Source organism: Loxodonta africana, chromosome 6 (genome assembly GCF_030014295.1).
Source record: "Loxodonta africana isolate mLoxAfr1 chromosome 6, mLoxAfr1.hap2, whole genome shotgun sequence".
In the NCBI taxonomy this organism is placed as follows: domain Eukaryota; kingdom Metazoa; phylum Chordata; class Mammalia; order Proboscidea; family Elephantidae; genus Loxodonta; species Loxodonta africana.
In genome coordinates, this window is record NC_087347.1 from 122,633,596 (window position 1) to 122,658,506 (window position 24,911).

At 42.7% G+C, this 24,911-nt stretch overlaps 1 protein-coding gene across 6 annotated transcripts in view; it reads right to left on the minus strand.

The window, feature by feature from the left end:
• Positions 1-24,911, minus strand: part of CCDC93 (coiled-coil domain containing 93) — a 142,639-nt gene that overhangs the window by 42,014 nt on the left and 75,714 nt on the right. For all 6 annotated transcript variants that reach the window (XR_010322339.1, XM_064287279.1, XM_064287280.1 and 3 more), the window contains 4 exons: positions 14,155-14,271; positions 6,512-6,574; positions 1,714-1,787; positions 173-254 (listed from right to left, as the gene is read on the minus strand). Coding sequence is in view for 5 of the 6 variants with exons in the window: in XM_064287279.1 (XP_064143349.1) it covers positions 173-254; positions 1,714-1,787; positions 6,512-6,574; positions 14,155-14,271 (336 nt within the window). In the remaining variant the exon portion in view is untranslated. The remainder of the gene's footprint in view (positions 1-172; positions 255-1,713; positions 1,788-6,511; positions 6,575-14,154; positions 14,272-24,911) is intronic.

Below are 24,911 nucleotides of genomic sequence, written 5' to 3' on the forward strand. Positions count from 1 at the left end.
ACTCACTTCTGGTATCCTTGGAGGGTACCTATGCCAGTGTTCTGTTCATTTTATATGAGATACGGGGCTGCTTGATGAATTGACTTTTTAAACGGCATGGGAATGCAGAATGCCACATCTGGATTTTACAAGAGTCCTGGTTTACTGTTTGCCAACACCAAGTGACACTTACGCGACAATGCGCTTTAAACTCCTGTTCCTGCCTTTTCAGATTTTCGTTCATGGCTACAAGTGCTCTCAAGTTCTGCAGGATACTGAAGAGAAAAGACCAAAACATGACATATGGCAGGCCGTTACGGTGTTATGAATCACAGCTGAAACTGGGTCCCCGGCTGAAAATGGACTCCTTTTTTTTTTTATATCTCCTTTGTCTCCCCTAAGAGTGGCTAAAGGGTTCTCCACAAATGATAACCACCTCCATTTACCTGACATTATTGTTCATTTATATGCCCAAGCCCATCAGGTCACGTCCAAACAAACATTACAGATTCCAAAAATTGCAACTTCAGCTGTAGAAACATCAGTGAGTTCCCAGAGAACTGGATATGCTTAATGATGTCAATTACTCAACTGTACTCCGAGCACATACAGTATTAAAAATCATTTTTATTATCAACTCTGAAAAGGAAACAAGTTACTTAAGGCCATTAAAAGCACTAATTTGATAATAAAAATGTTAAGTATCTGGTAGTGCTTTGTTCCATATTAACAGATGAAGGATTTCTAATTATAGAGCCAAGTAAGTACTCTGTGGATATTTCTTCACTAAAAATGTCCATTGAGCCCAGGACAGCATGCTCATCCTGCGCCTGAAACTTTTGTGTTTTCACAATCTCATTCAAATGACACCTAGGAGATTTTACCACTCAAAGAACCTGGTGCTAAAAAAGGCCAAGTGTACATACTTTCTCTCTTCTAAAGGCAATTAGTTTTACATGGAAAAAAAAAGACAGAAGCTGTTTCTTGACAAAAAAAGGCTGCAACTTTATTCCCGAGAAGATGGGCTAAAACGTGAGCTGTTAAAAATCTGGTGACAACAGCTGACTCCAAGGAAGAGACATGGGTGGCTGGAGGGCAGGGACGTGAGGGAGAGTTTTCACCGTGCGTCTTTTGTATACCTAGTCCTCACTTATCCACTATCTCGTTATCCTGCAATTCACATTTACAACAGTAAAAAATCTACTATCCGACTTTTTGCGCATTAATGATGTATCTCTGGCAGTAACCCTTTCATGATCAATGGGACACACAGCACTCACCTACATTTTCAGCCTATCAGGTCTAGAGGGACATATGTGTCCCACATAATATCTTGAAATCTGATGTGGTCATCCTCCATTTTCGCCTAACACTGATTTTCACATAACACCTGGTCTTTGGAACCTAATCATGTTGACAAGTGAGGAGTGGAGGTACTACGAATGTATTAGTTTTTTAAATAAAACAAAAATGTGTTGTTTCTGATCAAAAGGGGAATTGGGAAGAAGAGGGTAGCTGGCTCAGTGCAACCCAAGCATCTGAGGATGAGGTGGGTCATCCTGGCACAGAAGGATGACACCACAGTCTGGATCAGTATGTGAAATTAACAGAACTGCTTGGTGCCTGAACCAGTGACCCTTGACTCCTCAAGGGTGCTCAATCACATTAAACCACCAGGCACTGGCAAAGTTACTTTCTTGAAAGGGAAAATGAATACAGGCTGAAACCTCTTACCTTGGATCAGCTTTGGATTCTATCTTCTCGAGGGCTGCCTGTTCTTTGTCCAGTTTCTCACTGTAACTTTTCAACTACAAGAGAGAATGGAGGAATCGTTGCTAGGGGCTTGTGGCATAGAATAGTGAGTGCTTCCCCTCTCTCTCCTGGTTCACATCTGTACCCTACTTCTAATACAGTACGCTGAGAAAAGAGGTGGACGACAGAGTTGGGATGGAGGTGGAGGGACAACATGGGAAGGTTAAAACCAGACCCTTCTTGACACATTCTGATGATTAAAGAAACCTTGGCAATGGCTTTCAGTTATACTAACAAATGGGTGAAAGGCCAAAAGTGACGCTGAGAGCAGGTACCTTTTGGCAGCAAGTGAGAAATAAAAAGAGTGGTTATGCAGTCAGACAGACCAGGGTTTAAATCTCAGAATACCATTTTCATGGCTGTTCACAGTGGCAGGGTTAAAAGCTCTGATCTTCTTGAAAAATTCTACCTTCTTTCTCTGAGGCAGACAAAACTAAACCAATACCCGTTGTTGTCGAGTTGATTCTGATTCACAGTGACCCTATAGGACACGTTAGAACTGCCCCATAGGGTTTTCAAGGCTGTAATCTTTATGGAAGCAGACCGCTACTGTGCCACCAGGGATCCTTTTTGAGCAGATAGTGAGGTTAAATCAAAGAATTTTTCAAGAAACTCAGATTTTAATGTATAAAGTGTCCAGTTACATCACAAGAGAATGCTAAGCAGCTATAAAAAAAAAAAAAAAGAACAAAGCAGCTCTTTTATGTATTGCTATGGATGACCTATGGTCAGGTGAAGAAAGCAAGGTGCAAAACCAGGAGCATGACACGCTTCCGATGATACGTAACGGAATGAAAACGCATGTACACATAATGGCTTGTATATGCATAAAATACTTTTGAAAAGATTCACAAGGAACTGGTTGTCCTGGCTGCCTCTGAGGAGGGCAGTTGGGTGGTGGGGTTACAGGGGTACGCTTTGTACCTCCTGAATTCTGTGAATGTGTTAGCTATTCAAAAAGCAAGTTAAAAAAAACTTCCAAGGACTTTAGGTGAAAATGACACCAGTTGCAGCAACCCTGTTCTACCTCAAAAAACAAAACAAAGCAAAAAAAACAACCCATTGCCATTCAGTCAATTCCAAAATCCAGATTATTATGTTGGAACACAGAAATGAGTACCTCAGGGGACAAGAAAGATGGCCTGCAGACTGGAATGGACTAATGACTACTTTCTGGAGTTAACGGCCGTAGGAGGGGCTGGTCTGCAGGGTTGGGATCCAAGTAAGGAACAGCCAGTGGGCGAGGGAATGGTCCCTAAACGCAAGAGCTGGTGCTTGAGTCTCGGAGGTGGGGCAGGGCCCCAGATACCTGGCCATACCCAGGAGAGATGGGAGAGTTCCCCACCCAGAATATCAGTCACCACTGCATCCCACCAAACAGTACCCTGCCCTTCCAGAGTAATCAGACGAACAGGCTGCATAACATGGATGAGGCATCCACAAGGAATTTCAAAATCAAAGATAAGCAAACAACCAAGAATTATCAAACATATGAAAAAAGTCAAAACCATAAAACAAATGTATCAACTCAAAAATGAAATAGCTCATAAAGCAAGAAAACAAAACTTCAGAAGAGTTATAATTAATGCCCTTAGAGAGATGCAAGAGGATCCTCCATCTGTTAAAAATAACCAACTTTGCAAGACAAAATTAAAACTGTGGCTGTTGAAGGTAAAAGGTGGACAGGTTAGAATCTGGTAGCCCACGCCTTCTTGAAGCAGGAGTGGAACCCCCTCCAGCATGTCACGTGCTGCCACCTGTCCTCTACCTTCCCCGCCTTGTTTTTATTTTCCTCAATTTACTGGAAAGACAGGTCTTCCCTGTTGTTCAGTGCCACTAGGGTATCCCAGAAGGGCATGTTTTGCTGAAAAGGTAAAACTTGGGAACGCTGGCATGAAAGGGTTTAGGATGCTCATTCTGCCCAACCCTTTCTCTGAATAGACAAGGAGACTGAGATCCAGAGACGAAGTTCATTACTTCTACACGGGCCTTGTCTTCAGTGTCCCTACCAAGCCAAGCTTCTTCATATGGTTGTTCAGCACTAGGTTTTATAGAGCTTCCCATTTTTCTAGAAAGGAAACAGTTTGACTGCCCTACAAGATAAGAATCTGACGGGGCTCTAGTGCCAGACTGTCTGCTTTTGAATTTTGGCACCCCACTGCATGGCCTTTGGCAAGTTAGTTATTAAGCTTCTTTGCCTTGGGTCTCCCCAGGTGCAGAACAGGGATGGTAACAGTATGTTGTGAGGGCTACTGTGAAAATCCAACGGACTAATACAAGTAACATGCCCAGAGCACACCCAGCTATTATGTGAGGATGGGAAGCGTATCTCTTATTATTGCCTTAAATCACACCCACCATTCCTGGCACATGAAAGTGGCTCAATAAAACTTGATTTAGTGTTTAGTACAAAAAGCCACTTTATAGTCGCTTAGGAACAAGGACAAGGGGATACTGATTGGTTTAAAGCCATGAAGGATGTGTGTCAGGGTTGTATTCTTTCACCATACCTATTCAATCTGTATGCTGAGCAAATAAGCCGAGAAGCTGGATTATATGAAGAAGAATGGGGCATCAGGATTGGAGGAAGACTCACTAACAACCTGCGTTAGGCAGACAACACAACCTTGCTTGCTGAAAGTGAAGAGGACTTGAAGCACTTACTAATGAAGATCAAAGACCACAGCCTTCTGAATGGATTGCACCTCAACATAAAAAAAAAAACAAAAACAAAAATCCTCACAACTGGACCAATGAGCAATATCCTGATAAATGGAGAAAAGATTGAAGTTGTCAAGGATTTCATTTTACTTGGATCCACAATCAACAGCCATGGAAGCAGCAGTCAAGAAATCAAAAGACGCATTGCATTGGGTAAATCTGCTGCAAAGGACCTCTTTAAAGTGTTGAAGAGCAAAGATGTCACCTTGAAGACTAAGGTGTGCCTGACCCAAGCCATGGTATTTTCAATCGCATCACAAGCATGTGAAAGCTGGACAATGAATAAGGAAGACCGAAGAACTGACACCTTTGAATTGTGATGCTGGCAAAGAACATTGAATATACCATAGACTGCCAAAAGAACGAACAAATCTGTCTTAGAGGAAGTACAACCAGAATGCTCCTTAGAAGCAAGGATGGCGAGACTGTGTCTTACATACTTTCGACATGTTGTCAGGAGGGATCAGTCCCTGGAGAAGGACATCATACTTGTTAAAGTACAGGGTCAGTGGAAAAGAGGAAGACCCTCAATGAAGTGGACTGACACAGTGTCTGCAACAATGAGCTGAAGCATAACAACGATTGTGAGGATGGCTCAGGATAGGGCAGTGTTTCGTTCTGTTGTGCATAGGGTTGGTATGAGTCAGAACCGACTCGACAGCATCTAACAACAGGATTCATAGCCTAAGGCATGCAAGCATTTTAGGAAATTGATATCAAGATATTTTGCTCTTAATCTCTTCCAGGTTGTTACAGAAAGATTGATCCACGACTCGGCAAACTTCATGCCCAGGACTCTGCAGAATTAAAAGCAATACGGCGGGGACTGTCCCCAGGTGTCTGCCATCTAAGCCAGAAGAAATGTAGTCACAGGATGGAGCAAAGGAAGCTGATCTGTCTACATGTAAGGTGGCTTCTTCAGAAAGAATGAAACATTTTTTAAATTCTAATTGTCATTCTTATGCCTGCCCTTTTCAAACATTCTAACAAACACTGAAGAGACTAGTCCAGGTCAGGATTAAAAAGTTCTGCCAGCTTTACAGCAAGGCAGTGAACCAAGTGCTGCGTAATGCTGTGGAAATAAGTATTTTAAACAGGCACATTTCATGTAGAATTTTAGGAAAGTGGGGACTGGGTTGGTGTCAGGGGTAACTCTAAAGATAGCCTTGCTCCCAAATGGCCCAGAAAGTTCTGGGTGGGGACACTGAGGAAGGCCCTTCCTGAGCACAGCTATAGCGTGAGGATCAGTATCACAATGGCAGGAGTGTTCAGATCCAGATGACGACAGCTCTCTGTGGACACGCAAGCAACAGGAATGGTTAAACGCTCCTCATGGCAGAGGCGGTGTCAGAGGCATTTGTTTTCCTTACCTAGTATCCTAGGCAATCAGAAGTGGGTGGTAAGCAACAAGAGAATGCTGATGTGAGACGGCAGAGTTATCACTTGAATCAGAAAATGAATTGCAGGGTTCAGAACACACCCCACAACCCTCCTCTTCCTCTTGTGGCTTCCTCTCCCCTTTTCTCTCTCCCGCCTAGGAGATAACTAGCAATTCTGAAAACAAATTATAACACTCTGTGGTTCTCCAGTCTTTCAAAAGAAACTGTCTCACTCTCAAGGAATCTGGCATTTGGGAGCTATTACAAAACCTGGTTGAGGAGTAGGGGCTGTTTACTGTGAAGGACCTTTCTTGCCCTTCTATAGGGCCCTCCCTTCTGCCCATCAGGCCTGCCTGCCTCAGGAGTCTTTCTTGACCCATGCAGCCCAGGGTGATCTCCCCCACCAAGAATGCTGACGGTTTAGAACATGGCGGTGTGGATAAACTGACAACATTGGTCACACACTACCATGTAACTGTCCTATGTTCCCAGATTGACTGGAAGCCCCGGAGAACGAGACCAGTTTCCTCCTCGAAGACTGATGAGTCACAGCATTCCATCAGTAGTGCAGGTCAAAGGTGAACTTCACAAGGCCCAAGGAGGAAGGAAAATCTACTTACCTCTGTCAGTGTTTTCTTTTTTTCATTATATTTGGCTTGTAAGTTGGCATGACTTGCCTGCAGCTGTAAATGAAGACAGATAAAGTCATCTGCGTTTGGATTCCCAAAACAACACAGGTGTGGGTGGTATCCCCATTGCACAGGAGAGAAAATGGAATCTCAGAACGATTTAAACTGATCAAATATGGGCATCTCAGAAGGACTGCAAACAACAAATGGAAAAAACAACAACAAACCCTTATATTTAATTAGCACCAACTACATATCAGGCAATCAGGCAGGTTGTTCCTAGGTGGCTCAAATGGTTTAGCACTTGATTACTAACCAAAAGGCTGGCAGTCTGAAACTACCCAGAAGTGCCTTGAAAGGAAGATCTGGCGACCTGCTTCCAAAAGGTCATGACCTCGAAAACGCTATGGAGCACAGTTCTATTCCGCACACGTGGGGTCGCCATGAGTTGGAACCAACTCAATGGCAATGGTTTTTTAGGTTTACATGTCAGGCAATGTACTAGGTATTCAGCTTAAAGCATATTACTGAATCCTTATATCCAATGGAAGAAGATATTCTGATTTTTACAGATGAGGAAATAAAGACTAAGGTCTCAGCTGACAACTTGATAACTGATAAAGCCAGGATTCAAATTCAGGTCTAGCTGACTTTTCTGTATGGTTCCTATCAATTCAGTTAACCAAATGACCCAGTCACAGGACACAAACTGCACCTCAGCACTAAGGATTCTACGACAGGGTATGGAAAGAAAGAAATATGACTGGTTGGCAAATAACACCAGATAGAAAAAAGTATTCAGGACTTTAACACTAAGAAAAAAAAGCGAACTACCATTGCTGATCAAAGTTACATGATTGTAAACTCACCTAAAAAGGTATCTTGAAAATGTCAAGTTCCTTTTCCTTATTAAAAAAGCCTATCTTTGTGCTAAGAATTTTTAGAAATTTGAAAACATTCCTTTAAAAGCTCAAAGCATTTGCGCACTTCTTTTAAAAAGGAAAAAGTGACAGAAAACCACCATCAGATGCTTTGGCTGTTACCTGGGCACAAATTAACAATAAGAAATTTATCCTATATCACAGTGATTATTTCAAAATGACTTGCCCTACCCTTGAACTTATAAGCACCTATTTAAAGAGTTACGTTACCTTGAGGAATTGTTATTCGTAAATCGTGCTTCTAGTTACCAGTCTCCATCACTGATGAACAGTCATACTTCCAACAAAACCTATCAAAAAGCCAACTGAGCTGAGAGCAGAAGGGGTAAAGGAAGAAGCAGATGGACTCTGGTCTTTTTCTTTTCAAAGGGGACCATCCATGCAATGAGAACTTCTACTAACCTGTCTGTGTAATGTGTAGGTGTGTTTACTTCTGGTCAAAGTTTGTTTTTCTCCCTAAATCCTAGTGACTTAACTCTTGTAGTTCTTTTGGGGCTCTAGGTAGGGGTCCTGGTATTTTCCCACCTGCCTCTCACCCGTGCACCCAACCACCCACCTGACACTTATCAGATGCCTCCTTGGCTCAAATGAGATATGTGGGAGAAAGAGATGAACACGACCGGGTCCTTGCCCTCAAGTAGCTGGACCAGTAAACTGGGGATTAGCATAAAGTAGGTAAACAGCTGAAGCAGAGACAGGCACAGGGAAGGCCCAAGGGAAGAGAGGTCAACTTGCTCATCAAGAGTTGAAGGGACACTTTACCAAAGACCGACAGCACACTGAGCTGGGTTTTGGCAAGGAACAGGAACTTGTTACAAAAGCAAGATCCATCTCTTCTCTTTAGTTAATTTAATTAAGAGCTCTCTTCACCTCCTTGTCTTACCATCTTTTCTTAAACCAAGAAGTTTCCCAGTGGCCTAGCTTAGTTTTCATCTTGCTGGAGTCCTGTGTGATTCTCCTCCCGCTATTTCCTTCTTCATTATTAACCGATAGGCTTACCCTAAAAATGCAGCCACTGGTTAACAGCTACTTTCTGGATTCCTCTTTTCTTTCTCAATCTCAGTTTTCTTCTCGGCTGTTGGATTCCTCTTTTCTTTCTCAATCTCGGTTTTCTTCTCGGCTGTCTACTACCTGCACCCAATTTCTATTCCCTTCTCTTACTGAAAAATGAGATAGTCTTTACTCCTTCTCTTGCTTTTATTATTCCCATTTCTCTGATGGGTAAGACCCTCTCCAGTGTTCTTATTGCCAAAGCCATGGGGTGCATCTTGGTCGCCTTTGGCCATGACCTTGTAGGAGATGTTCTGGTGATTTAAAGAATTTGGATTCTCTTGTATACTATTAACCTGTTGAACCTGTTGCCGTTGAGTCGATTCTAACTCATAGTGACCCTCTAGGACAGAGCAGAACTGCCCTGTAGAGTTTCCAAAGAGCGCCTGGTGGATTCAAACTGATGACCCTTTGGTTAGCAGCCACAGCATTTAACCACTATGCCACCAAGGTTTCCAAATATTATTAGTAGATGTATAAATTGGTAAGGCACTTGGTGAAAATTTGACAGTTTTTAGCAAAATTGACAACGCTCATGTTTTCTTGATCCTGCAATTCTACTTCCTAAAATCTATCTTAGAGAAATCCTTCCACATATGCACAAAGATGACTGTACAAAAGATGTTCGTGGCAACATAAAGTTGCAATCATTAAAAAAACAACAACAACAACAAACCCTGGAAAAACCTACGTGAAGAGGGCACAGGTGGAATAAAGTGGGGTACATGTATATTATGGTATGCTGTGCAGTCCTTAGAAAGCATGAGGTGGAGCTACAGGTTCAAATCTGGGTTCAATAACTAACGAGGTGTGTAACTACAGACAAACTACTGAACTTCTTTTATGTCTCAGTTTCCTTTTTTTTTTTTTTTAAATTGTGCTGTAGGTAAAAGTTTACAGAGCAAATGAGTTTCTCATTCAGCAATTAACACACAAATTGTTTTGTGACACTGGTTACAAATCCTGCCATGTGCCAACACTCTCCCCTTCTCCACCCGAGTCCCCGTTCACATTCCTCCAGTTTTCCTGTCCCTTCCTGCCTTCTCGTCTTTGCTTTTGGACAGGTGTGACCGTTTAGTCTCGTATACATGACTGAACTATGAAGCACACTCCTCATATGTGCTCCTGTTCGTTTTATAGACCTGTCTAATCTTTGGCTGAAGGGTGAACTTCAAGAGTGACTTCAGTTCTGAGTTAAAAGGATGTCCAGGGGTATATTCTCAGGGTTTCCATAGTCTGTCAGATCAGTAAGTCTGGCCTTTTCTTTTGTGTGTGAATTTGAATTTTGTTCTACATTTTTCTCCCACTGTGTCTGGGACCCTCTATTGGGATCCCTGTTACAGCAGTTGATGGTACAGTTTCCTTATCTGTAAAACAAGGATAATTGTATCTCCTTTTAAGGATGTTGTGAGAACTCAATGAGTTAATTTTCTAAAGCAGTTAGTATGCACTCAGTTAAAAAAAAAAAGAAAACAGAAAAAAGGGGGGCAGGAGCACTTATTAGCCACTATTACTGACATAAAGATGTCTCTGATAGAATGAGTGAAAAGTAAACCCAATTTTGTGACGAGATATCACACTATCCCAGGTAAATGGGCAGATTTAAGTACTTGTAAAGGGCTGGGGTGGTGCAAATGGTTGACATGCTTGACTGCTAACCAGAAGGTTGGAGGTTTGAGTTCACCTAGAGGCTCCTCGAAAAAAGGCCTGGCAACCTGCTTCCAAAAAACCAGACACTGAAAGACCCCTATGCAGCCCAGTTCTACTCTGACATACATGGGGCTGCCATGAGTTGGAATCGACTTGACAGCAACTAAAAGGCCTTTGTAAAGGCCCAGGAAAAGGCTCAGCAGGAAATACAGAAGACAGAAATAGTGGTTTGCTCTAAGGAGTGGGACTGGGCGGAGAGTGAAGAGGACTTTCACTGTTGTTTTTATATAGTTCCATGCTATTTGGCTTATTTACAATAAGCTTATATTATCTCTGTAACTTTTTTAAAAGTGCTTAAAGCATTTAAAAATTAATAAGACAGAAAATAATGTGTTCAGCGCACTTGTGAGCGCGCACATGCACGTGCGCACACACACAATCTCCGTTCTGACTCACTTTTCAGGGTCCACCAAGAAATGCGTGTGAGGCGATGAACAGGATGGCTGATGGCCAGGCAGGCAGCCAGGGGAATGGCAAGAGCTGGGTGGGAACCAAGGTGCAAAAGGCTTAGGCCAAAGGCTTGCTGTTTGCTGCCTGTGTGATTTCTGGCAGATAGAATCATAGGCTACTAGAAGTGCAAGAAGTTCTGCAGACCAGCTAGCCCAGGAGTGAGTAGCTTTTTGTAGATGGGAAAATTTAGGGACAGTAACAAAGTTTAGTGACTGTAATTTTTGGGGAGGGGGTAGGATTCCAAATTAAAATCAGCTTACTGAGTTGACTGGAACAAAAAGCATATTCTTATAGCTCAAATCATAATTTTTCAAGAAAAAAGTTCATGAAAATGTTGATGGTGCTTTTTAATCTTTAAAAATATCTAGGCTTATCTGAGAAATGTTCTAACCTTTTACTCCTTACATTTGTCGTGAAGCTTTAAGTTCCAAAAAAGGGCATTCCTTTTCATGTCCTCCTTTCATCCTTGATGCAACCACTCCTGGCATGTTTTTATCAGTATCTGAAACCCGTAACTCACGTGTGATCCTGGGCAGATCTTCCCTCTACACCCCATTTTCCTCATCTAGTTGGCCTAGCTACACGGCCAGGATTATCCCACATGCTGGTCATCTTTAATTATAGCACCAGCCACAGCAATGATGACAGCTGTCCTTTACTGAGAGTCTGCTGAGTCGGCAGTATGCCTGAAAAAATAACAACTCTTGGTAAACACAGGTTCTGAACTGATCGCAAAATAGACCCAAGAGTCAGAGGGCTCTGCCTTATCGGCTGGACTAAGCACGTGCTGGGACTGCCTTTTGAAATGAGGCTTCGCACTCCTTCCTCCCAACTTCAGACAGGAGGCCGATATCACATATCCACTCATGCTGAGACCCTCTGGCTCTTGGGGCTAGAATACCCTCAAGACTACACTTCCTCAAAGGATAAAGGCATCATGATGAAGGGGCTCACCCTTACTTCATGCTCATCCTGACTCTGTGATGAGTCATTTTTGAACCAGTCACTTTCATAATCTTGTTACTGGCAAGGGTCATCTGTAAAGATAATTACTCTCTGAGCAGAGAACTCATGAAATGCTTAAGCAAATTATCAAACAGAAACCAAATCATAGTCAATCTTTTCACCCTTGTTTGATTATTCGATTTTTAGGTTACCCTGGTAAAAGCAAACAAACAAAACAAAAAATGGCTGAGCAGGGCTATTTGGCATCTTAGTATCTTTTGGTTGTATGGGGCTTAAAAGAATGAGAAACACACAAGCTCAAAATGCTAACTGGAACTCATTTCTGGAAAACCAATTGTTATAGGAACTACTGGTGACTTGTTCTTTAGAAAGCCATATTCATTCCCCAAATCTTTGGTTACATTTTCTAAATAAGTTTTACTGCCAATGCAACTGAAGCATATAATAAACTTTTTTTTATGTTCCTGTATCAAACTCTACAGCTTCCTCTTATGTTTATGTTCCAGGGCAATTATAGGAAGGTCTTTCCAAGGCAGTTCCACTCATCCCCAAGTACAGGCAGTTCCTGGGTTACAAACCTCAGACTTGTGGCCAACTTGTACATGCCCTTTAATTTATGGAAATTTGCCCTCACTTTGAAACAAATGAATCAACCCCTACTCCCAACAAATTCTTCATCACAATCACCTTTACTTGCTGTACCTGCAGCTTTTAAATCTCTGAAAAAGCATCCAGCCTTTTCTTGCACTAAAAAACCAAAACAAACTGGTTGCCATCAAGTCAATTCTGACTCATAGCGACCCTGTAGGACAGAGTAGAACTGCCCCATAGAGTTTCCAAGGAGCGCCTGGTGGATACGAACTGCCAACCGTTTCGTTAGCAGCCATAGCTCTTAACCACCAGGTCACCAGGGTTTCCTCTTGCACTAAAGTAAGGTTAAATTAGAATTGTGTGCACCTGTTTCACTTTATCTACAAACTAGACTTAAAGACACAGTCAGGATCGGACCTCGTTTATAACCGAGGGCTGCCTGTATTACGGACTGGCACTTTCTAGAACACTTAAAAATGATCTGATTTCCTCCCCTTTTCTGCTACCACTAGTCAAAGCAATTAACAGTTCATATCTACCACAACGACTTCCTATTGGTTCTCCCTGAATCCCTTCTTGTCCAAGTCCAGTAAATTCATGCTCCCACAGCAAACAGAAAGGTCTCTGAAACATACAGGTCTCCCCTACTTAGCCCCTCTGATGGCTTCCATTGTCCTTAACATGACCTGGAAGTCCTGTGTGATGACTCTGCAGACCAGCCGTCTCTCTCATGATGCTCCAGCTATAAAACTAAAACTGGCCAAGACCCTTCCTCTCCCAAGTCTTTGTTCATGTTGCTCCGTAAGTTCAAATCTCATCTCCCTCGTCTTCCCGACACCTCCAGACTTCCTGCCGACCCAACTCTTACTTGTCTTTCCAGGCAAGTCCTCTGAAGCCTGAGGCTAGGTCAGGTCTCCCTATTAGTCACTCTCTCAGCTCCCTAGACTTCTCCTTCAAGCACTTACCACAACTATAATTTAATGATGATATATTTGTTTAGCGTATGTGTCTTAGTCATCTAGTGCTGCTGTAACAGAAATACCACAAGTGGATGGCTTTAACAAAGAGAAGTTTATTTCCCCACAGTAAAAAGTTGGCTAAAAGTTCAAATTCAGGGCATCAGCTCCAGGGGAAGTCTTTCTCTCTCTGTTGGCCTTCTCATCAATCTTCCCCCAGGCTAGGAGCTTCTGTGACAGTGTCTTCCCACTAGACCATAATATTCTTGAAAGTAGGGATCCTAACTTGTTCTTCGGTCTTCCCCACAGCCTACTTCAGTGCCTAGCACACGATAAACTAAACCAGTTGCTGTCAAGTTGATTTCAACTCATAGTGCCCTGTGTCTATCAGAGTAGAACTGTGCACCCTGGGGTTTTCAATGGCTGATTCTACTTAAGTAGGTCACCAGGCCTTTCTTCCAAGCACACAGTAAACAAAAACCAAACCCACTGCTGTCGAGTCAATTCTGACTCATAGCGACCCAAAAGGACAGAGTAGAACTGCCCCATAAAAAAAAAAAAAAGAAGTTTTTTTTTTTCTATTCTTGCCTCATAAATCTTCTTCTGTAACAGAGGTTGGCAAAGTTTTTCTATGAAGGGTCAGATAATAAATATTTTAGGCTTTGCAGGCCGTTTGGTCTCTGATACACACACATAACTCTGCCGCTGACAGCAGCTGGAGACAATATGTAAACAAATGGATGTGCATGTGCTCCCATGAATATTTACAAAAACATGTGGCAGCTGGATTGGGCCAAGGGCCACAATATGCTGACCCTTGTTCTAGAACCTTCTTTAAATTTTCCACCATGAAGATCTTAGCTCTTCCCCAATTTCTCCCTTCTTTGAAGAAAAAAAAAAAATTTTTTTTTTTTCTTTTGAAGAATGGTTTCATTCTACTTGAATGTAATTATAAAAAGAAAACACCAACCTCTTCCAGATGTTTGGTTTTCTGCAGAATCTGCTTGTTCAAGGAAATGATTTTCCGACGATGTAGCTGAGAAGCTCCTAATTTTTCTGGACTATCTTCGGCAGATAACTCAGATTGCTGTAGGCAAAAAGGAAGACAAACCCGAAGGATTTAATTAGTCCACCTGGGCTCATGTAAGAGGTCTCCCTGCTCAGTCTGGGCAAAGCACTACTGGGCAGCCAGTTGTAACCAAGCCAGGTCTGCTATGGGACTCTGTGCAAAACCCAGGTCCAGGGAAGGAGACAATGGACCAAAATCTCTGTCAACAGAATTGACATTCCCAGCAGATGAACCAGCATATGCAAATGCACAGGGATATATAGCTGTGGTGATGCTGATATCAGATACGTGATAGGGCACCATTGAAAGGTCTAAAATACCGGAATAACATGGTCATATCTTCATAAGAGCTTCTGAAGCTATCAAGAACAATAAATTGATTCATTTTCACCAAAGTATTCTAAGCACACAGTTAAAAAGTTTAACCATTTAGAAACAAAGTGAAAAGCCTCCCACTTCCATTTCTCCCCACCCATGGGCCTACTCTCTTTTAACCATTTTTGATGTCTGTTCTCTTGGTGTGAAGAGAGGATAGTCTTGAAAGGGTTAGAAGTTATTGAGGTAGGCCAAAGAGCAAACTTCTGAAATTATATAAGTACGGAGGGGATGGAGAGCAGGGTTGGACAGGGTGTAGAGACTGTCAGGATTCGAGGCAGGTAATGGAGAGGTTTCTGGATGGGGTGATGAGGTGAATGTGGTGACATTTCCAGGAAAGGCAATGGCATTGCTGAGAAACCATGGAAAGAAGGAGCCAACTTGATGTAGATACTGAATACTCGCTCAAGTTTCAGTGAGAAGCTCAGGAAAAAAATAAAACAACAACAACAAAATAACAAGACTGACCCTGTTGCAACAGGTGTCCTGAGAGCACTTCTTGGACGATTACGGACAGCTTCGCTGAACAGTCAAATACTCATTATAACCACTTCCTTCATTACTGAAAGTATCGCAAATCCAACCTAATTATTGATTTTAAGTCCAAGTACAACAAAGCAATTTGGGTATTTGATTTTTCCTGCATGTTTTAAGAGTGATCATGAGCTTGAAAGTCTGGAAAATTTACCCATGGGGAAAACAGACGGGAAAGTGAGGAGGAGGAAAAATTGGATGGCCAATCACCATTCATTTGGGTTAAGGATTTCCTGAATAATTCAGCAGCATCATTAACAGACGATAGGTGTTTTGCTGCTTAACGATCCTGGAGGCGGGAAACACCCAGCGGGGTATGGCTGCATAAAATGGTAAGGAATATCATTTTCTATCTCCTGGGCAGGTAGGCCATAAAGGAAACAGAAAGACTACAGATATTTGCTATTGCAACTTACCTAGCTGTGAAACCTGGGACTCTGCAAAATGTTAACATACTCCAGCTTTTTGGGGTTTCTAGGAGTTGGAGTTAACTCTTTAGATACATTTAATTTTAGTTATACCAAGATATTCAAAATCCGCAGTCTGGGAAAAAAAGAAACTGTTTCTGAAAATTATTTTGGAGTGTTAAAAAAGGGGGGAAGGGGAGAGACTCCATCTCTCAATCACTGATCGACAACAGAATTACTACGAACTAATTATCTCTCTTCCACTTTGGCCGTATCACCCTGAACTATGTTATTAATTTGGCCCTGTTTGTCTGTCGGAAACCCTGGTGGTACAGTGGTTAAGTGCTACGGCTGCTAACCAAGAGGCTGGCGGTTCAAATCTGCCAGGTGCTCCTTGGAAACTCTATGGGGCAGTTCTACTCTGTCCCGTAGGGTTGCTATGAGTCGGAATCGACTCGACAGCAGTGGGTTTGGTTTGGTTTTGGTTTTGTCTGTCAGATATTTAATAGCATTTTTCATATAGCTAATTTCAACTCTGGGTTTTAACGTCCAGCTTAGATTTCCTGACACTGATTTCCATAGTGCCACTGACACAACCTCAAAGCATTTTACTTATACTAGCAGAATTATAGAAGCCTTCCATCTCATGGTTTATTGATACTTGAAGTAGACTTGCCCATTCACTAGAACCATGCCACATAGTAGGTCTCCATGTGTAATGTCAGGATTATCCTTGAGTATCTTCACCTCCTCCAGCTGCCTGTCTAGGTTTGGACCAGATTGAGTAGTGGGCACGCAGGCTTCCGTGGATCCCTGGGTCACTCACCTCCCAGATGTCCTCCAGTCTGTGGGGGACTGAGTACAAGCTGATTCGACTCTGTTCTGCAGCTCTGGCATGGGTTAGGTGGTCTCTCCAACTCTTAGCCCAGGTTTTCTTGCTGATCACTCAGTATGCTTCTATGCCTAAGGTCCCACGAGGACTGCACTCCCTATACAACTTCCATACCCTTTATTAGTATGCCTGGCAAACACACTGTTTTATTTTTCAACTATGACTAAACTTCCTTTCCAGGAACCCTTCTTGCAAAAAAACCAGTAGCTATCTTGACATCTGGAAAGAAAATTTCCAGGCCTCTCATCCATCATCCACCCATCCATCCATTTAGGTAAGAATCTTGAGCCACATGGTCCCTCAAGGCCCTTTCAGGGAGTCTATGAGGTCAAAACTGTTTTCATAATAATTCTAAGATGCTATTTGCTTTATCTGCCTTTTTCATTTTCAGTCTCTCATGATTGTACTGTGGAACTTTACAGATGCCACCTGATGTATGATAATGTCATCACTGTGATGTTAACAGGTAATGGGTTTATTATTGTCATTTGTAAATAAATTAATATATAAAGGAGCCCTGAAACTAAATTTTGAGAAACACTATTTTAATCTAAGGAGCCTGGCTTACTAGAGAATCTACCCATTGAGTGGGACAGCTTCATTAGCACTAAGCTCCCAATGAGCAGGCCTACCAAGGGGCTATCACTTACAGAACATTGAATTGAGAGGAAAAAGCAGTTTCTGATTCATTCTACTCTTCTACTGAACAGGTGATTCAGACAGCTATACAAATAGAGAAAATGCTCGCAGAGCACAGAAAGAATCTTGCAGGTACAGGTCTCTATACAAACTTACTATTGCATCTCTGCCGTGATGATATATGTTTCAATCAAACTTGGGCTTTCAAAACCCTTTCTCTTATTGCTGAGTAACAATTCTCATCGCTCTGTGGAGTGCCTTAAATTTGCGTTTGCAAAGTATTAATGCACACTAATACCAGGATATTAAGTACAACTTCTATATTTGACATTTCCCTAGCTCAATTAAAATGAATAAAATGCATATGAGCAGGCCCATAGAACATACACCTGTGTGAGTGCCTCCATCTGTCTTTGAGTCTACAGACAGCGCTACGGGAAGCTGCTTTGTTTAATGGGAAGTTATTTCTCTACAGATAAAACAGTTCATTTCAAAACTGAACTGAAGACAGTTCTTCACCTAGTCAATGGAAAGCTGACTGCTCTATTCTTCAAACATACTTTTTATTAAGCAATCCAAATTTTTCATTTCTTTCAAATAGCCTCCCCAAAGCCAAGATAAGTCAGACTGATGAAGACAGAAACAGGTCCTTAAAGCAGTTACGGCTCATGCTGACAGTCTGTTCAGCGACAGTCGCAATGGGAAGTAAAGTTGAAAAGGATCAAGTTAGGTCTGGAAGGACGAGTCAGGCTGGGCAGATAGAGAGGAGGACAGGTGGTTTGATCCTAAATCCTCAACAGACACAATTTGATCCTTGGGGCATCTGAACTGATCTCTACGTGCACAATGTAACATCTCTGAAAGAATACCAACCTATCTACGCATATTCAATCTGTGTTTACATTGCAGTCAGGGTTAAAACGCCAAACTAATTTGTTCAACGAGTTCAGATTAAGAATGTGCTTGCAAAACGGCAGTGTGGATTAAGATGACTTCTACTGCAGATTAAATGTTTTCTAACAACTGACAGATATTCGCAACTTCTATTCTTAGGGGAAAGAGACTTAAACGTCACTCAATAATCTTAGTCCGGTTCAAAATGGTAAATTTCTAAGAGAAACAAAAAATGATTACTTTAGCTAGCACTGTGTATTTTTTTAATTGAAAGAGACTCAAGAGGTCATCCACATATCACTACCTTTCTTCCTAAAACAAGAGCCTTTCCTGTCATCCCTTCTCTCCACCCACAGATGGTCACTAAGCTGTCAGTGAAAAAGGATCACTACCTCACCGGGTACCGGAGTTCTCTATACTCAACGGGGACTTCAGTTGCTGGTACCGTGACAAGCCCTTTCACTGAAACAAGAGATAATATACAATACTTTAAAAAAAATCTAGAAAATCTCTGAGCTAGCAAGTAAGATAGAAATTCTGGAAGGCCAAAGAATAAGTGAAAGTGGGAACCCAAGATGGAAGTGCACCACTAAAGTTGGCTTTCTTCCCTGAGGGTATTTGCCAAAACCAGGTGATCTCAAGCTTTGATTTTTACAACTCAACAAGTGCTGAGCATAAACCTTGGCACTTGTTTAAGAGGAAAAACTGCACTGAGATTTCCTAACAACAAGCTGCTCTTGGCACCTCCCTCTGCTAACCTTTGTGCAGGCCCTATTACACACTGCACATAGTAGAAGGCACTGGGGAAGTAGAAGAAGACAGAGAGATCTTACCTCTGGACAGGCACAGTCTAGTCAGGTAAAACAGACTCATTCATAAATAAAGGTGTTTATCCTTCCCCTTCTCCCCAACGCCTGAATTGTGCTACGTAGGAACAGAGTTTTGACAGCTCTTTTTCCTTCTTCTCTCTCTCCCTTTCTTCCTCCCTTCAACAAGTTCGTGAAAACCCCAATATGTCAGGAACTGGGGATAAACAATATCCTAGGTCTCATGTTGAGCAAGCATTCTAGTGCTGGAACAGGCAAATAGACAATACAGTACATTGCTGTAAGTGCTATGAAGCAAACAAGGAGTTGGTCTCCACAATGTCCGAGAGGAGACTATTTTAGGAAAGGCAGTCACCCTAACTGGTGACTGGATGAGACTCCAGTCCTGCAGTCACTCATCCAGCCATTACTGAATATTTATTACACGTTAAGCAATAGGAATATGGAGATGAAAGATAAAATCTTGGCCCTCCAGAGAGTTATAGCTTTAAAATGTGATCTGCGTAGCACCTGTGATATTATGTGAAGAAATGGAATCTAGAAAGCAGCAGTATAAAAATCCATTCCCACACCCTTACCCCTCCATTCCTGACCTGGGTTTTTTACCTGTGGCCACGAGCAAGAGGCTCCCAAGAGGGCAATCTCCCCTAAATCCATATGCTAATGCTCCCGGAAAGTGGTAAAAATGTGTTTCGGGGCAGGGCAGGATGACAGGATCGAATACATTCACATCTTAGCTTACTAGAAATCAGCACTGGGTCCAGCTCAGTTCTGACTCTCTAACAAAGTAGTCAGGGTCTCCTCCTGGTTCCTAAGCTTCTGCAACCTTATAACCCAGTGTGGAATCTTCACCCGGTCCCCAGCCCTCTTACACTATCCTCTTCAATTTCACCTCAGCTAGAACACGCCATCCATTCTGCCTATTACCAGAAAAAAAAAAAAGTTCAATATTAATTATGCTAAGCAACTTTCTTTGGGTAGATAACTGACATTTCAAATGGCAACACAAACCAAATGCAGAAATTGGCGTCCACATGGAGTGTGCACAAATTGTGTTACTCTGTATTTTATCTTCTTTTTACAGGCTTATTACTCCTATGTCTTATTCATAACTCCATCCCTGCCATTTACAGCTGACACTGCCTGGGACACAGTGGGTGCTCAACAGACACTAGCTGAAAGAATAAATCAATCCCATCTAGGGTGTCAATTCTGTCAGTTCTCAGGCAGAAATGCAAAAAAGCTGAAGATTTAAAGTACTGTATCTTCAAAACTGTACCAATTTCCCTGATAAATATTTGTAGAGGCCTTCATAATACCAACTGGAAACAGCCATGGGGTCATAAAACCAGGGTACTGAAATAACACAATAACACCAAGGCAGCTACCTCAAGACGGCAGATATTGTATTAACAAGCTGTTCTTTTGGGTCAATTCCATCAATTTAGTTAAACAAATTTCCTGAGGACTCAAAATGAGCAAACGCTTTATGGAGGTGCTAGCCCAGTATCCTCTGGTTCAGTAACAGCAACCCCTTCCTTTGGGAAGTCACTGTCTCTAACCTCCTGGCTACAAAGACTAGCCTGGGAAGGAACATGTGACCTGAGCCAAACAGAGAAGTCCTTCCTTAGAATTTTATAGACAGATGCTGGGAGGGAGCTATAAGACTGTAACCGCCTGTGGCCAGGCCTGCAGGGAGATAACACAGTGAGACAAAGTGAAACAAGCGCCTAGAGACATGATGAGGCTGTTTGAGTCCCTGTAGCTCCTGCACTCACAGACCACCCAGTTATGAGAGCTGACAAAGGTTCCCTTTTGCTTATGCTAGCCACCTGGGCAGGGTTTCTATCACTTGCTAGCAAAGGGCTCCTATAAAACATTCTGTCCAGGTGAGTGAGTGAGAGAGCTGGAGAGACATTTTTCCCTGCTGATTGCATCATAAAGTGGAATGAAAATTATCACCACAGAGGGGGACAAAATCTCCTCTAATTAAATGTGGTTATTTACTTTCTGTGGAAGAGATAAAGAACTGAACTCTCCTTCCTTTGGGTTTCCAAAGATGTGTCTTTGACCATCCCTGGACATTACCTTTCCGCGGTTCCACCCAAGGTTCTCATTACCTGATGCAACTCCCCCAGGTCCTCTTTGAAAGATACAAATTCAAGATAGAGTATAGGCTTCCAATTAACTGCCAGAGAATGGTCTTCGGAATCAAAGGGTCAGAAGCAATGATGCCAGGGTTTTTAAATTTCTGGACAGGCAAATTTAAAAAGCCTATTAAGAAAAAAATTCCTTACACAAATAAGTCCCTTGATGAGCCAAAACACATGTTCCTATTGAAATAAGATCAAGATGTTGACAGTCTTCTGGCTAGAATGTTACATCCGAAGGGCTGGACGAGAACATTTTAATGTGGTCTTCTCCAGTGACTGGACAGTCACCAGACACCCCAGAGAGAAATACCCATAGCTTTCAGCAGCAGCTTAGGTGTGGCTGTGTGTCAGTGCCTGGGCTGCATCATTTGTTACTTGTTTCTGTGGTCAGTTCCCAATATGACCTGGCCGTTCTCTCCTCTTAGCCCAAGTGAGGCGGTCAGACGGTGCGGGGTCAAAGGAGGAGGGCACTGCAGAGCCCGGAAGGATGGTGAAGGAGACCATGTCCACTTCACCCTAAGCAAGCTCCACTTAGTCAAGGGGACACGTTTAAAGTCAGACAGCCCTATATTCAAACCTGGAACTTACCAGCGATATGGCACTGGGCAAATACACCCAGTTACTTACCCTCCTTGGCTTTGAGAATTAAATGAGATAACGATATACAAAGTACCTGGCACAGAGAGGAGGCTCAGGGTAGATTCCTTCTGATCCCAAAGACAGATTCTGCTCTGGATCTACAAAATGCTCCCAGATTCTGTCTCAGGGAGATGTCAGCCAAGGGAGATCTGGCTGGCATAAAAATAAAGTGGTAAAAATGTATGGGTAGTTAGTAGTAGTATTAGCACTGGCGGTTTAGTGGTAGAATTCTTGCCTTGAGACCCAGGTTCTATTGCCGGCCAATGCACCTGTCTGTCAGTGGAGGCCTGTGTGTGCTATGATGCCGAACAGGTTTCAGTGGAGTTTCTAGACTAAGATGGACTAGGAAGTAAGGCCTGGTGATCTACTTCTGAAAATCAGCCAATGAAAACTATGGATCAATACGGTCCAATCCACAAGCCATTATGAGGATGGTGCAGGACTGGGGAGCGTTTTGTTCTGTTGCACATGGGGTTGTCATGAGTTGGGTGTCAACCTGATGCAGCTAAAAACAAGAAGTTAGTATGTGGCATTAGGGGGAGTCCCTTCCTGCCCTCTTAGGGGCCCTGCACCTCACCTGGCCCAACCTTCCCTGGGCTCAGCTTCCTTCCATTTCTCCTGGCTCCTAACAAGGATTTAGGAGAAGGGAGGATTAAAAGCATTTTTTGGACAGTCAGGCTGTCTAGTTTCCCACAAATTATAGCAACAGGCTCCACTTCCCTGTAAAGATGACTACTAAGATGCCATAACGTATTACACCCCAACACCAAAAAGGACTACGGTGCCTCTTCTAGAAGATTCTGGGGAGAATATTCCCTCTGGAAACAAAGGGAGAGGTGCTACTTGGGCACCTGGCCCAGGGCAAACCGACACTCGTGGATTATTTATCTGGAAGCATCTTCACATTCTCCTCCTCTGCTGCTGTAGCCCACCACTGCCGTCGAGTCGACTCCGACTCATGGTGACCCTGTAGGACAGAGTAGAGCTGCCCTGTAGAGTTTCCAAGGAGGGCCTGGTGGATTTGAACTGCTGGCCTTTTGGTTAGCAGCCGTAGCACTTAACCACCACCCCCACCAGGGTTTCCCTGCTGCTGCTGTATAGGAACTGTATTTAATTGAGTTACACACCTCAGAGAGCTGGAAACACAGGGATTGTTTATCACGTTACAGTGCTATAAGAGCTTATGCACTTTTCCAACGAAGAAGCCGACACATGTCTTTTACCTCATTTTTATATCCCAATGCCTTTCAACTTTCCAAATGCTAAATGCTTACACCAGGCAGGCTGTTCAGCTTGTTCCTTGATCACAAAATCATTTTCATACTCTCATCCTCCAAAAATTATCTTGTTCTTCTTCACTAAGTAAAAATCCATTCTGACCTCAGCCTAACTTTGGTTTCTCTGAAACACCACCTACGGCTTCCCTCGATCCCTGCTCTATTTCCAAGGATTTTATTGCCAAGACCCTGAAATGCAGGGGCATGGTTTTTAAATGAATTGCCAGTGCCCAGCTTCAGCTCAACGGAAGGTTCAACGGAAGGTTAAAAAAGAAAAACAAACTTCGGTGGACAGACCTAAGGTGACGTTGCCGACTGCTGTTCACATCTTCGTTTAATCCTCTCCCCTCGAGTGTGGGTATAACTTGTGACTTGGTTCTAACCAAAAGAACAGCAAAGGTGACAAGCTACATGTGATTAAACCAACTAGTTGCCATCAGTAGATTCTGACTCATGGTGACCCCATATGTGTCAGAGTAGAACCGTGCTCCCTGGGGTTTTCAAAGTAGATTGCCAGGCCCTTCTTCCGAGGGGCCCCTGGGTGGACTTAAACCTCCAACCTGTTAGTTAGCAGCAAAGCACATTAATCGTCTGCACTACCCAGGGGCTCCTTTATGTTCCAGAAGACTGTAGTGTCCTCCTTCTGAGGAGATAACTGTTCTCTGCCGGCTTTCATGAAACAAGTGACAATGCTGGGGAGGCCCACATGGCAAGGAACTGATGGCAGCTTCCAGCTAGCAGCCAGCCAAGAGCTGAGGCCCTCAGTCCAAGAGGTCAAAAGGAAATGAATTCTGCCAGCACCCTCATGAGCTTGGAAGTGGGTCCTTCACCTGTTGAGCCGCAGGTGAGACTGTAGCCGTGGCTGACATCTTGATTTCAGTCTTGTGAGAGATAAGCAGAGAACTCTGGTAAACTGCCCAATTCCTGATCCACAGACACTGGTAACAAATGTATGCTGTTTTAAGCAGCAACAGATAATGAAATACACAAACAAACTGAAAGAGAGAAAGGTAGCCCTGACATCTGAGAGCTAGCCTGATACTATCAGCTAGGCCTTCATGTTGCTAGGAGCTGGCCTGTACTACGCCTAGGCCTGGTGTTGAACATAAACCATTTCAAAGAGCACCGACATAGACAAGGCCACTCTGTGACTGTAACGGATCAGGACAAAAACTTGAGCAGTCTGCAGTAAAGTCTGAACAGAGACAAAAACAAACATTTCCACATCACAAAAATGACCAAACGTTCCCCCATCCCAGCTAAAATGCATAGACAGATTTAACTTTGATTCATTCTCCGTGCTTTGTGGATAAGATTTACTAAGATACCTGTAGAACTGCCCCTCCTTCCTTACAGCACCCAACACAGAGCAAAATCCCACTTTCTGGAACTCTCCCCAGAATCACCTGGTACAAGCCCAAACCCTATAACAAGTCCTTTCCAACGCCCTCTTACTGAAATGCCCCGCTGGGTATGTCCTCCCTCACTGCAGTGAGCAATAAACTCAACCTGTTCAACTACAGGTATGTTCCTTTGATCTCTGGCTACAGGGCACTGACAAAGTAACAAAATCAAAGCCATCAAACAAATGAACAGAAACAAACGTGGCTTTATCATGGAACTTACATAAAAATAGAATAAACCAATAATACAAGAAAGAGTGCATATACAGCTTAAACTAGGTGCAGAACAGAAAGGTACAATAAAGTTAAGAGTTTCAAATGAGTATAAAGAAATTATTTGATAAATGGTTTTAGGGTAAGTGACAGGAGCAGGAAAACTAGGTTAGATCCACACTTTAGACCAAAAAAAAAAAAAAAATGAACTGTATGTAGGTTAAAGATTTAAACATCCTAATACAAGATAAGCTGAAATGTAATGGATAAGTTTATCAGGTTCAGGGAAAAATGATTAGCCTCTCATTTAGAAACAGTAGCAAAGAAAAAGCCTGATCAATTTAGGATAAATTTCTTGCATATATTAAGAAACAATGCAAAAATAAATAATCTGAGAAATACTTG